Consider the following 12,439-nt stretch of genomic DNA (forward strand, 5'->3'; position numbering starts at 1 on the left):
ACTGTATTTTGTTTTGGAGCAGTTAGACCAGCTGAAAAGTTGTTTTTCATAACCAGATTTTAATCCTGATTGATTTCAAGTTTTAGAAGCATCTGTGAGAAGGCATATTTGAAAAGCCAGAAATAGGTTGGTTTGTTCCATTAAAATTGCCATTACACGCTGGTGTGTTAGGCTCAATTACTTGAAAGCTGCAAAGAAGTATGGAAGGAAGAGTGAAGCTTTGGGCAGGGCTGCCCATGACCTTGGAGTGATGGGTATTGTCTGTTGCTTCACCTCGTCAAGTGCTAGATGGCTGTGAACAGAGGAGTGCCTGTTGCACAAGAGAGGGAAGAGAAAACTTAGGAGGCCGTTACTACATTTGTCTTACCCGTTTGCAGTAATGTTATAAAATATAAAATCGTTTATCTGGCAAGGATCCAACATTTGGTAGACTTGCATGTAACAGTGGAAAGCAGAAAATTAATTTAGTGGTACAGTCTTCAAACAACTAGCATTCCATAGGTGCTTTTCCCACTTATAAATGCTATATTTTGATTAATAGAAAGCTTGAATTAAACTTGGAAAAGAAATAATTGATGTTTTCAAATAGAAAATGAATATTCAAACTGATTTCTATATTTAAAAAATACTGAAAGACTTTTTTTTCCCATTAAAATGAGAAAGAAGGTATGACTGGTTCATCTCTATGTAATGAAATGGTACACTCTAACATGGAAGGATATCAAGGAGGTTCATAACTTTTTAAATAAATAGGCTGTATAAAAACTAGCTTGTTTAATTAAGAAATTGTTAGGTATCTGGGGGCAAGAGCTTGTACCCTAATATAATTTTTTTTTTTTGCTAGGAGTATCTGGAATAGATAATTTAGAGAGAAGGAGAGTAAATTAGAAAATATTTTTCATCAGTCGTATCTGGAAGTGGGATATATATCTGGTGCAGAATTGGCTTAAGTACTTAGATGGCTGTTAGTCTTAACCTTGTGTCTTTCTCTTCACCTGCCCCCTTCAGTGGTGGTAGTGATCCAGAGAGTCTGACTTGTCTAGGAAAACAAGATAGGCCCTCAGCAGAGTATAAATAACGCGTCATCTTTTTACAGCCTGTTTATCCATAGGGCAGACAAGTTCATGCAAAACTGTTTGTGGAAAAACTGTAAAAGTGTTCCAATTAATGCATACAGAGAAGCCTAGAGCATGCTGAAAAAGCCATGGGACGAGGTTTGGTGTAAGCGAGCCATTGCTCAAATCTGCTTGAAGGGCATGTCTGGCTGGTGGTGCTTCTCTTGCTCTCAACACAAACTGTTCACTGAACTAATTCAACAGCAGAAGAATAACCTGGGGGAAAAAGCTAACTAGCTTGATCTGGGTTACTAAGCTGAGATGTCTCGGGAAGGCTCTGACCACTGAAGCCAGCACAAAACAGGGTTGGGAGCATGTGGCTAAGACAGGAACAGAAGAGGGAGGATGCTTGTTGAGGCAGATATATACAGTGTACTTAAGGGTGTGGTTTTGTTTGATGAATAGGAGGAGGGGGAAAAAAAACCCTTGCCTAAGTTTTTTATTTTTTCCATACTTGACTGTTTTGTTCATCTTCTGTTGTACTTGGCCCTGTATGTGAGGACTGTTTTGAGACACTTTGCCTTTAGATATTTTTTTCTTCCCCCTCCTCCTTTTTCTTCGCAGGATTGAATATGATGCCTATCGAACAGACCTAGAAGAGCTGAATCTTGGCCCTCGTGATGCAAACACTCTGCCAAGGATTGAGCAATCACAACAACTCTTTCAAGTGCATAAAGAGAAGTACGACAAAATGCGTAATGATGTATCTATCAAATTGAAATTTTTGGAAGAAAATAAGGTAAGCTATGATTTCTGATGTTACGTTTAGGAGTTTTGTCCTGGAAGTTTCTGCTTTGCTAGAAATAATTTAATTGTTAGATCTTAAAATATATCTTAATTTAAAAATAGCGAGCAAAGAAAGCAAGCTGAGTTTTCTGAGTTCTCGCTGTATCACTGGAGGACACACTTTGAGAGCAGGCAACCTTAAAAGTCCGTATCAAGCTGCTCCAGCTACAAATGGCAAACATTATGGCCACTTGTATAGATTCTTGTTGATATGGGAGCTTCCAAGTTTGGAAAAGCATTACTTTTCAAGTTTATTGCACTTAATAGTTACATGAGTCGTATAACTACTGATTTAAGATTCAAAGTAGTACTTATGTTTGACAACACTGTCGTGGAGGGTATGTTCAAAGAAAGTGAGAGAACTGTAAGGAGGCATCTTCAAAATTAAGCTTTCTTTAAACTCATAACTTGGAACTGAGAAATACAATTTTCTATAATTAATGCCCTTATAGTTTCTTAATTCTAAACACAGCTCTTGAACTGTTGGCTTGAAGATTTTTTTTTTCTCATATATGTGTTCATTCCAGCCTTACCATTTAATCTATACCCTGTTCGTGATCGAGAATTGTCATACAGAAAACACTTTTAACCTGTGCTTTCTTTGGTAAAACAAGCCTTCTAAATTGTTTCTAATTAGATGTAAAAATAGTGGTCTTTCAAGATCTGGTGTTTGTTCATACTCATATAAATGAAATGGTTATAATTATCTAAGGCTATATTTCCTATGTCTTCAGAGGGAGGAAAATAGGATCAAAACTTACATAAAAGGTAGCAGTTTGTTAGTTTGTCAATGGCTAGCAGTGGGTTAACATTTTCAGTATGAGTTAATTCATATATTTTAACGATCTCAACGTAGGTAACAACTGCTTGTCAGAGAATTCAGGAGTGGCCCCAAATGACAACAGTAGCAAACCGTGCTGCTTGCATGGAAGGAGGAGGCTTTAAGGGAAAACCACAGCAACAAACTAAACAGATTAAAACTGATTATTGTCAATTCTTGCATATATTATCACATGTGCAGTTACATCAGCTACTTAGAATAAAGATGGAAGACAGGGAAGAAACAGAAACCATCGACAGATGAGGAGAAGAAGAAAAAAGTGGAGAAAATCAACAAACCTTTTGGTTTCCAAAACAGCATAAGCTAAAAATGTAGCTTGTGAGCACTGTTACTTCATACAGACATTTGCATTAGGACCAGGGATCTGGAATCACAGCCTTTAGGAGTTGATGAACCAGATAATCAGATGATTAAAATCTGGTATTGCCCTGACTTTCATTTGTTGTTCTTGCTGAACTTGTAGCCCATTGACTTTCAAATTGAAAAAATCCATATTGAAATTAATTTTCTTGAACAAGCTGAAGCGTAGTCTAAATGCTGCTACTTTATGCATAAATTTAAAAATGCTCATAAAACCTGAGTTTTAACTGTGTTAGGTTGAAAATGGATGTACTGAAGGTGTCTCCCCTCCCGCCCCCCCTTTTTTTAACGTTCTAGTAAGTTGTTTGCTTCTGTTGAAATTGTTTGATCCTTCCAGCTCATATCTTTATAGCAATTCTGATGCTCAAGTTCAAATTGATTGAAAACAGCACTTACCCTGCTTCTTCTTGGTTTGCATTAACTGTATAGCAGACTGATCAATTTGTGTTCATATAGATAGGAAAACTTCAGAGTGAAAGCATTTTATTACCATTTTGTACAAAAAAGTTTCCACATTTTTTTAAAAAACTAAATGAGGCAATTTAGAGAACACTAAAGAAACTGGCTTCCTAGTGACAGTCTTGAATTAGATCAAGCATCCTGTTAGCAGTCACAGCCTACAAATTTTGTTTCTGAAAGAGATTGTTTTTTCCTTCCTGCCTTTTCTTTTAGATTAATACAGAGGGGACTTTCACATGCTTAAGCCTTTTTATCACTGGTTGACATTTCTCAGTTTTGACACTAAAGATGTCAAAATATTTACTGAAGGGTGTATGTAATTTTGTTCCCAAATAAGCCATAGAAAGGACTTCCTTTACAGTCAACTATTGGCTTCAATGTAATTTTCTACTGAGAGAAGCTTTACTTTGGTGGGTTCTATTTATTGTATAGGATTCTCCATAGTAAACTATATATAATGTTAATCCCAATCCTAAATTTTCATTTCAGGGGCACTTTTTTTTTCCCAGCTCACGTCTGTCTGTGATAGTTTTTGTTCTGTGCCCGGAATGCTTCCTGGGGTTTAGTGGGAGGCAGTGGTTATCTGGGAGATGAAGTTCTTACCAATCTGACATCTTCATTCCTTTCTCTTTTGTCCACGATTATTTATTTTTTTTATTAATGTCAATGGTGGGGAGCTCCTGTTAGACCTCATACTTGTCCTGCAGCTAGTATTAAGAAATTGGAATGCACAGTTGGTTTGCCAGACAACTCTATAACCATTATAAACATTACTTTTATCTGTGTACAAAGTGGCTGTGACTGCTCTTAAGTCACTTTTTATATTGTGAAGGATCTTTAACTCAATAAGCATAGGATCAGTAAGTATAGGAACTACATTTTAATTTAGTTAGATTTAATAATGTCAGATTTTTCCAAAGGTACATGGTGACAATTGCTATCAGCCATCATAATTTAAACATCTGTAAATACAGCATGTGCCTAACATGAAAGAGGAGAAAGAAAGGAGGAAGATCACAATGGGTACTGCTGTAGGAGTGTGTCTACAACAGAGTTGTTTCAGCTGTGGGAATAGTGTGCTGTTTAGGAGAGGGCTTAAACTGAAGACCATATATGATGTGGAAGGGCGATTTTGGTATTGTTAAGCTGTTACAGTAGTCCCGGTGAGGGAGTTAGACTGACCCTGTATTCTTGGTAACATGAACCTGCTATTTTGTGTGTCTATCCCCAGGACCATGTTGATGCCCATTTAATGAAATGGGAGATCAAAATAAAGGAACATCAGACGGACAAAATACTGGTTTTACTCACTCTCGCAAAGAGCATTTCTGTAGCCTCTTTTAGAAAGCGTGTGTTTTGCAGGCTTACTGTATACAAGGCAAGTGAAGGTTAGTATTTGAGCAGCTGTATCAGGGCTTGCCAGACTTCGTTACAATACACTAAACATGCAAATGTCTAATAGTCAACATTATTAGTATGTATTGTTGTGGTGCTGAACCCAGATGTGAATTAGTGCTTGTTCAGTCTAGTTAGGGAAGCCTTTTTAGGTAAGAAAACGGTACAGTATCCATATATTTTTTTTCTGTTGTAGATTGTAAACCTTTGAGCTTCAAGTCTTGCATATATTGATACAGGATGTAGTACAGTGTAGTCTCAAGCTTAGTCGTTATCATTTCTGTGTTGAAAACAGAATTGTGTAATGAAACCTTGCCATAGCAAAACAGTTAAGCAATTTAGGGTTTAATTTTTTGATTAGATAAATCATTTTATGATTATCTCCCAATAAATACGTTTTTACAGTCTGACCAATATTAAACATTTAGAAAAAAGAAATTGTGTATTTTTGCCTGTCAAATTAACATCAAAACAAAATCTTAGATGTTCTTTTGTAAATGTACCTAGACTAGATGCTCTCAGTGATGTTCCTACTCAAAAATTTTGTCCCGTATTTGGTTAGGCATGGCATATGAGGAGAGCGGGGAAAACTGGGAGGTGATTCAATCTGTCGCTGCAAAGGAGCTATAAAGCCAGTTTAACTGGCTGGTGGGCTCTGGTCGGTCTGTGTTGCTGCAGGTGTCACCAAACAGCCATAATCAAGCTGGTGCTACATTTGGGGGAAATAGGCATCACGTGATTGCAGTCGCTTTGTGCCTCTTCTTCTGGGTTCATATGTTAATATTTCAGTTAAAAGCCCCCAAAGGTTCTGAGAACTGTCTTACAGTAAACCTGGGATTGCAAGTTTCTGTCTGTAAAACTAAGATAACAAGATTTCTGTTCACTAATTTCATTATAGCATTTGATCTTGAAATTAGAACTGATCTTTTTATTTTTTTTTAATGTTGCTGCAAAGTTATATTGGTGCTATCCCCAGCTGGCAGAGTTCTGCAAGTAGTTTGTGGCGTTGGATAATGAGTGTAAGAGCAGCTGCAGTCAAAATTCATAGCTTACAATACTTTTTTGTTTTGTTGTTGTTGTTCTTTTTTTTAAAAAATTATTTTAAAATAAGGCTGGTGGCCTGTTCTTAGCTTAAAGATTTCTGCCACTAAAAACTTTTGAAAAGGCATCTTTCTGAGAAAGGAAGAACTGTTATTCATGTCTGTAGTTGAGAAATGTCAAATACCATTCTGTGTAGAGAAAGAAATTGAGTGCACTTCTGTGAGTTATACTTGAGGAGTTTGAAGTTTAAATTCTTGCTTCTACAAATGAAGGCAGTATGCAATGTAATGGAAACCCAGATGACGTAACTGTTTACACCAAATAACCTCAAATAAAGATAGCTAGGAGAAAGGGTCGTGGTGGTTGTGAGGAGGTACAAACCAACAGAAAGAGTAGAATGGGCGTAGTCTTTTTGGTTGTTGAGATGGCTGGAACAGTCTGAATGAGGAGGCTGTAAAGAAATCTGTGCCACAGAAGATAGGGTGTTCACAGGGAGTCAGCGGGGAAAAGGACAATATTTAAAAAGAAATTAAATGTTAAGAGCATCCAGAGGAAATGTGAAAACTCGAATCCAACGTATAGTGTCTTCTGTATATGGAACTTAAGTTGTCTGTTTGGGGCATGCCTGGTTTTTCTGCTTATCCACAAAGTTCAATTTTGAGACATAAGTTTGCCAAGTCTATTACGGGAGTGCTTACTCTGCTCATAATTAGGAACAAATAGGTGTGTGTAGTTAATTAACAAGGAACAATGATTTTAGATGATGTTCAACTGTAAAATATGATGGCTTTTTGACAGACATGCTCGTCATACATTGGAATCCATATTTTAGCAACATACCATTAACATTCTTTGATTGAAAGGGAAATCTTCGAATGCTCCTTTAATGAACAGGTGCTACAGCTTTAGTGCTCAAGACTTGGCCTTCAGCGCTGCTGTCTAACAGTCACTTCAAGGCTTTGCTGAAGGAAAAAAAAAAAAGGCAAAAAAAAAAAGCAGTCCCTTCATCCTCTACCCCCCTTCCCCCACATTTGCCTTCTCTGTCGTGTTTACAAAAGTGTTTTTGCAGCTGTGCAGAGAATCAGATTGGGGAACTGATCCAGGTTAAAGCAACTATGTTGTTGTCTGGTTGGTTTTAATCTAGATCTGCTCCCTGATCCAACCGACTGCATAACTGCATGGGTGTTTTGCCAACAGAGGGCTAAGGTGAAACACAGTGTGGAAGTAGGAGTCAGTGGCTGGATATGGGAGTGGGTAAGGCTGAGATTCAGGGCTGAGATTCTTTCACGGGAAGACTGGCTAGGGTTGAACTTGGCTTTAAGTGAATACTTGTCATCCAGTTCTTAGCTGTGACTGCAGGTGTTTCTGCAGTGGACATCGGGTGATTTGAGATGTTACAGCTTTTTCTCTTTCCAAAGAGCTTCTTTGTACAGCGTCAGACAGTTTAAGTGGTCTTTTTCTTGAAATTTAATCTTCAAGTCACCTGAATGAAGCTATGGATAAGAAGATCCCCACATCACTTTTGGGATTTGCTTAGCAATCGGCTTCTGAAGGAGGACAGCAGAAGTTGTAACACCTTGAACTTCTGCAACCAGTTTGATAATGATCACAAAATTTACACCACAGTGATCTGGCTTGGGGGTAGAACCTCATACAGTGAGGTAGCCCTGGTAGTTCAAAAAACTCCACCAAAACAAATCTTTTTCAGTTCGAATCACCTGCCTCTACGCTGTCAGTCCCTGCCTCTGTGTGTGTGTGTGTGTGTGTGTGTGTGTGCACGTGCATACCTGAGCCTAGACCTGGCTGAATTTCTAAGATTATCAGAAGACTTCAGGGCAGTTCACAGAAGCTTTGTGTTAAAAGCTGCCCTAACAAAGTACCAGTTTGGTCTCAAATGGATGAACTTGGGATGGGAGGGTGGGTTAATTACCTATCTTATTTGAGTTCCTATAAATAGTATGAATAACACCCTTGCAGCATTTTAATAATATGCTAGAACAGTGAGTGTACCTCTGTGTAGAAACCCTGCCTTGGATTTTTTGGAGTCTTCCATGTTGATGATGAAAGAATCTGCTCAAGAAAAAGACTGTACCTGCTAAATTTTTTGCTCTATAAACTTTTAAAAGCAAACCATTTATGTTGTTGTGATGTTTTCTACTTGTATGATGTAGTATTTTGGGATGAACATTTTTATAGATAAAAAAGTATTTATATACGTATATTCCCATACAAACTGAAAACCAGGCACGTCTTAATTAATGAAATGAGACTATTAGTAAAAAAAATAATTGTATATGCATAAAAGACATTTCAGCTGTTAGTGCTGAAACCTTTATTTACACCTGCATACATGCACGCACACACACACATCCTCAGCCCTTTTTTCTCAAGGCATTTCATTTTAGAAGTATATTATAACACTTCTGTGTAATAGTGTAAATGTTACACTCTTCTATGTAACAGCATGTCTAATATATGTTGGGGTTTTTAAAATTGGAGATCTTTTCTTAAATGAAGGCAATAAAGTGTTTCTGTATAGAGTTGCATGCATTTCAGAAAGGCGTGTTAGCTGAAGAACCTGTTAAAACAGGCATGGCCAACTGGTAGGCACAGGCCAAACCTGGGCCAAGCACAGTTCTGCTTTCTAGTGTGACAGAAGTGGATTATCCCCTGTGGCTTATGCTGAGAGATGAGGCAGGGATGCAAAACTGGAGTAGAGAAAGCTTCATCTGCTACCTACCACATCCTCCCTTTGGGCTCCATTAGCCATTCTGTTCTGTGTTGGCTACGTGCTGTTGGGCTCGGGGACTCGTAGGCTGAAGACAGGCACAGGGCCACCCACCACCTTAGGGATTTGGGCTCTGACACAAGAGGGGAGTTGTGCTGTGCTGAGAGTGCACCAAGAACAAAAAGGACAGGTTTTGGCTGCAGGAGAAACTGGACAGATGCCTTCTCAGCATACTGCTTGCTGTTCATCAGTCACAACTTCAGCTTTACTGGTGTACTAGGATGAAAATGTAGCATTTGTTTAACTTCTACTTCATCAGTGCTATAGGTTGTCATACTAGACTAGAAGAGAAAAAGGTGATGCCTTCCAGCTGCTTTTGTGCTCTTCTCCCCAAGTTCTGCTTACTGCTGTGACCGGTGTGTTTCACGACTCCTTTGCACAAATGTTACAGTGAAGATACTGACTAAGTGCTGTAAATAATCCTGTGTTACAGGAGATAGGCAAGAAATATCGCCGGAAAAAGAGTATCAGTTTCATTTGACTTAAGTGTATGTGTGCTGGAAAACGGTAGCTCTCTGCAAGGGGGGGGCAAAGAAATGAACTGTATACTTAAATAATGTATTTGTCATGTACTGTCTCAGGGGAGTCCGTTTGGCCTGCAGGTGGATATCTGAAACAGAGTTTTGACATCTAATTTCAAGGAATCAAGTACTTGTAATCAAGTGTTTGGTATTTGATAACGTTATGTTGTTCAGTGAATTGCTTTTGGTCCATGCATCCCGAGTTGGTATCAACTGTTAAGCATACTTCATGAAAACTCTAAATCACTTTAATGTTATTCTGTATTTGCATTTTGTATTTGTTTTTTTAACTTTTGTTAAATAAACTTGTATGAAGTCAGACCATCTCAAATACAAGCATTTTTATATTGCTGACCTGTGATGTTGTTAACATCTGCTTTTTTCCCTCTTAACCTGTCTCTGTCCTTGCCTGCAGGTTAAGGTATTGCACAATCAGCTTGTTCTGTTCCACAATGCCATTGCAGCCTACTTTGCTGGGAATCAAAAGCAGCTTGAACAGACACTTAAACAGTTCCACATCAAATTGAAAACTCCTGGAGCAGATGCCCCATCCTGGCTTGAAGAACAGTAATTGGATTGGAAAAAGAGGACCCAATCTTAACTGAAAATCTTTAAATCTGATAGCAATTAAGGGTTGGGGTTGAAGGACTGTTGTAGTGATTCTTGCACAGACAGCTTTAATTTTTTCCCCCTTTTTATAATACTCTAAAACTGAATTTGGTGGGAAAGTGGGTGATTTTAAGGTAACCAAACGTAATTACTGTCATGTCAAATACAGAGCACTCCTTTTGTATGTAGAGGTTGGTGGTTATTTCTGTAATGGGATGGGGGGGAGAAGGAGGGAGGGAGGGAGGACAAAACTATTATAGATTTGCACTGACAAATGATGTTTGTGATTTCTGGTCATTTTGGTGGCTAGTCAAAATATTTCCGAATGGAGATTTACATGATTTGTACCAACATCTGGTATTTTATAAACTAATATAGAGAACATCTTTAGTAATTTTCATATGACTTTTAAAAAGGAGAGAGTTAAAAGAATATTTTGCAGATTAATAATATAAGGCCTATGTGCAATATCTGCATGTAAGGCAGCAGTAGCAGATGGCTCATTGACTAGTGGAATTGCAGCAAACGCCTTTTTAAAAGATGTACCTTTCCCTCATGGATTTAAAAAAAAAAACAACAACAAACCAAACAAACAAAAAAAGAAAAACACTAAAGCAAGAATCACTGTCAGTCTGAGGCTTCTAAGCACATATTTTTGCTTTGCACCAAGTGGTTTGCTGAGTAAGGCCAACCATGCAATGTATTAATTTCACTTAAAATTTTACTTTCTCTATGAAACAAATACCGTACTAGCCTTAAATCACAGGTATGTGCCTTTTTCTAAGATAATATTTTCCACCAGTGTACATAATCCAAGAACCTTTCAAATAATGGTTTGTCAGTTCCCAGCAAGGGGAAGGCAACTGTGTAAATGTTGTTTCATTGTACATTAGATCAAGTTCAAGCTTTAGTTGACCTTTGTGGGCAGGTATGATTTTGAGAGAGGAAATCGGGCCAGTATGGTTTTTCTACTTAATTGACAAGCATACTTTGGTAATAGGAGGGGAGGTAACATGGAGGCTATGTTTTTAATTTCTCCATCAATCATGTAGTCCTTAAATGTAAAATTCTATGTCAGTTTTATCATAGACATTTTAAATTCAATATATTGGAGTCCTCATTTGCACACGTTATGTTGCTTTGTGTTCTATTAAGTAAAATGAAATACTTCAAATATGTTATTTACAACAGTGTGGATTGTATGATTTATGTACTGTATGTTCAAATGCCTTTCAGCTGACATTCTTAGTTTTCAGTGCTTAACACAACTGTAATGTAACTGTAAATCAAACTTTTTAATCATTCCTCATTAAATTCTTGGCCTGACAGAGCCTTCTTTATGTTTTCGTTCTGTCAGAATCTCTTGTAATAGTTCATTATGTTCCCCAGAATGTATATCCTATGTGAATTTTGTATTCATATTAAAGGTGTTTGCAGTCAAACTTGCTTGACTCGTGATGGTTAAGAGCAGAGCTTGGCTTTCTCAGTGAAAGCTTTGTCCCATTTTTCTGAGTTGCCACCCCTGCCCAAGAATTTCTGGAGAAGCGGTGCTAGGTGGTAACACTGATGCTGGTTTATTTCAGGATGGTTTAATAGGGTGCAAGTTCAACTTGACTGGAAACTGATAGCGAAACAAACCTTTCAGGATATGTAACTCTTGACTTCAGCTTTTAAAGGAAATTTCTAATGAAGCCATTGACTTCCACTGTGTCTGAATCTTGGCGTGTGTATGGTAACGATGGTGCAAGGCAGAAGTTAGCTGTGTAACTACAGTTGAGCTAGGAAATGCGGATAGCAGCATGGTAGCAGGGATGAAGAATGCAAACCTGCTGGCTGCAACTGAAATAACCAGCTTTCAGAGCATGGTAGGGAAAGGATACACGTTGAACATGTGCTGTTGGTTTCTATCTCAGATTCACATGTTGCCTGTGAGGATGGTCCCTGCTCAGAAGGAACTGATCGGTTGGAAATGGTAAGAGTGAACTTGGAATGGCTCACGTGTGGCATTGTGCAACCCTCACGCTTTTGCAATGGCTTAAAACTGCTGGAGTCTCCTCACCTGGAAGAAAAGGTTGGACAAAAGAGGATACTCACTAAAATCTGTCTGCGTATTGTTTAATGTTAGGGGGAAGGAAGAATGGCTTCCGTTTTGCTTACCGAAGTGATTGTTCTAATTGATAGCCTCAGTGAGGAGAGCTCTGTGCTCAGCTGGTCGAGAGGGTATTAAGCTAGTTGCCTTCTGTAATGCTGTAACTTCATTCTTTGCCCCTATTCAAATATATGTACTTATGAAATAATTCAAGCTCATGTCTTCTAGTCAAAGTTAGCACTTTAGATCTAACCAAATTTAGAAACTTTTGGTTCTGGAGATCACGAGGGGAAGAGACTTCTGAAGCTTCTAATGGGGAGTCATTATGGTTGTCAGGCTTTCTGATACTAACGAAAAGGCTGTATAAATATCTTAAGTTGTAATGCTGGCATTTATCTAGGTAAACAGTTGTCAGGATGGATTTTTTGTTTTGTT

The 12,439-nt window shown here is 38.1% G+C and overlaps 1 protein-coding gene across 4 annotated transcripts in view; it reads left to right on the forward strand.

Annotated features, from left to right (window-relative positions):
- ARFIP1 (ADP ribosylation factor interacting protein 1) overlaps positions 1-11,357 on the forward strand; it is a 44,270-nt gene extending 32,913 nt beyond the window's left edge. For all 4 annotated transcript variants that reach the window (XM_055705945.1, XM_055705954.1, XM_014277905.3 and 1 more), the window contains 2 exons: positions 1,680-1,854; positions 9,722-11,357. In XM_055705945.1, the coding sequence (XP_055561920.1) occupies positions 1,680-1,854; positions 9,722-9,877 (331 nt within the window). In that variant the 3' untranslated portion in view covers positions 9,878-11,357. The remainder of the gene's footprint in view (positions 1-1,679; positions 1,855-9,721) is intronic.
- The last annotated feature ends 1,082 nt before the right edge of the window (positions 11,358-12,439 follow it).

This window comes from Falco cherrug, chromosome 1 (assembly GCF_023634085.1).
Source record: "Falco cherrug isolate bFalChe1 chromosome 1, bFalChe1.pri, whole genome shotgun sequence".
NCBI classification, from domain to species: Eukaryota; Metazoa; Chordata; class Aves; order Falconiformes; family Falconidae; genus Falco; species Falco cherrug.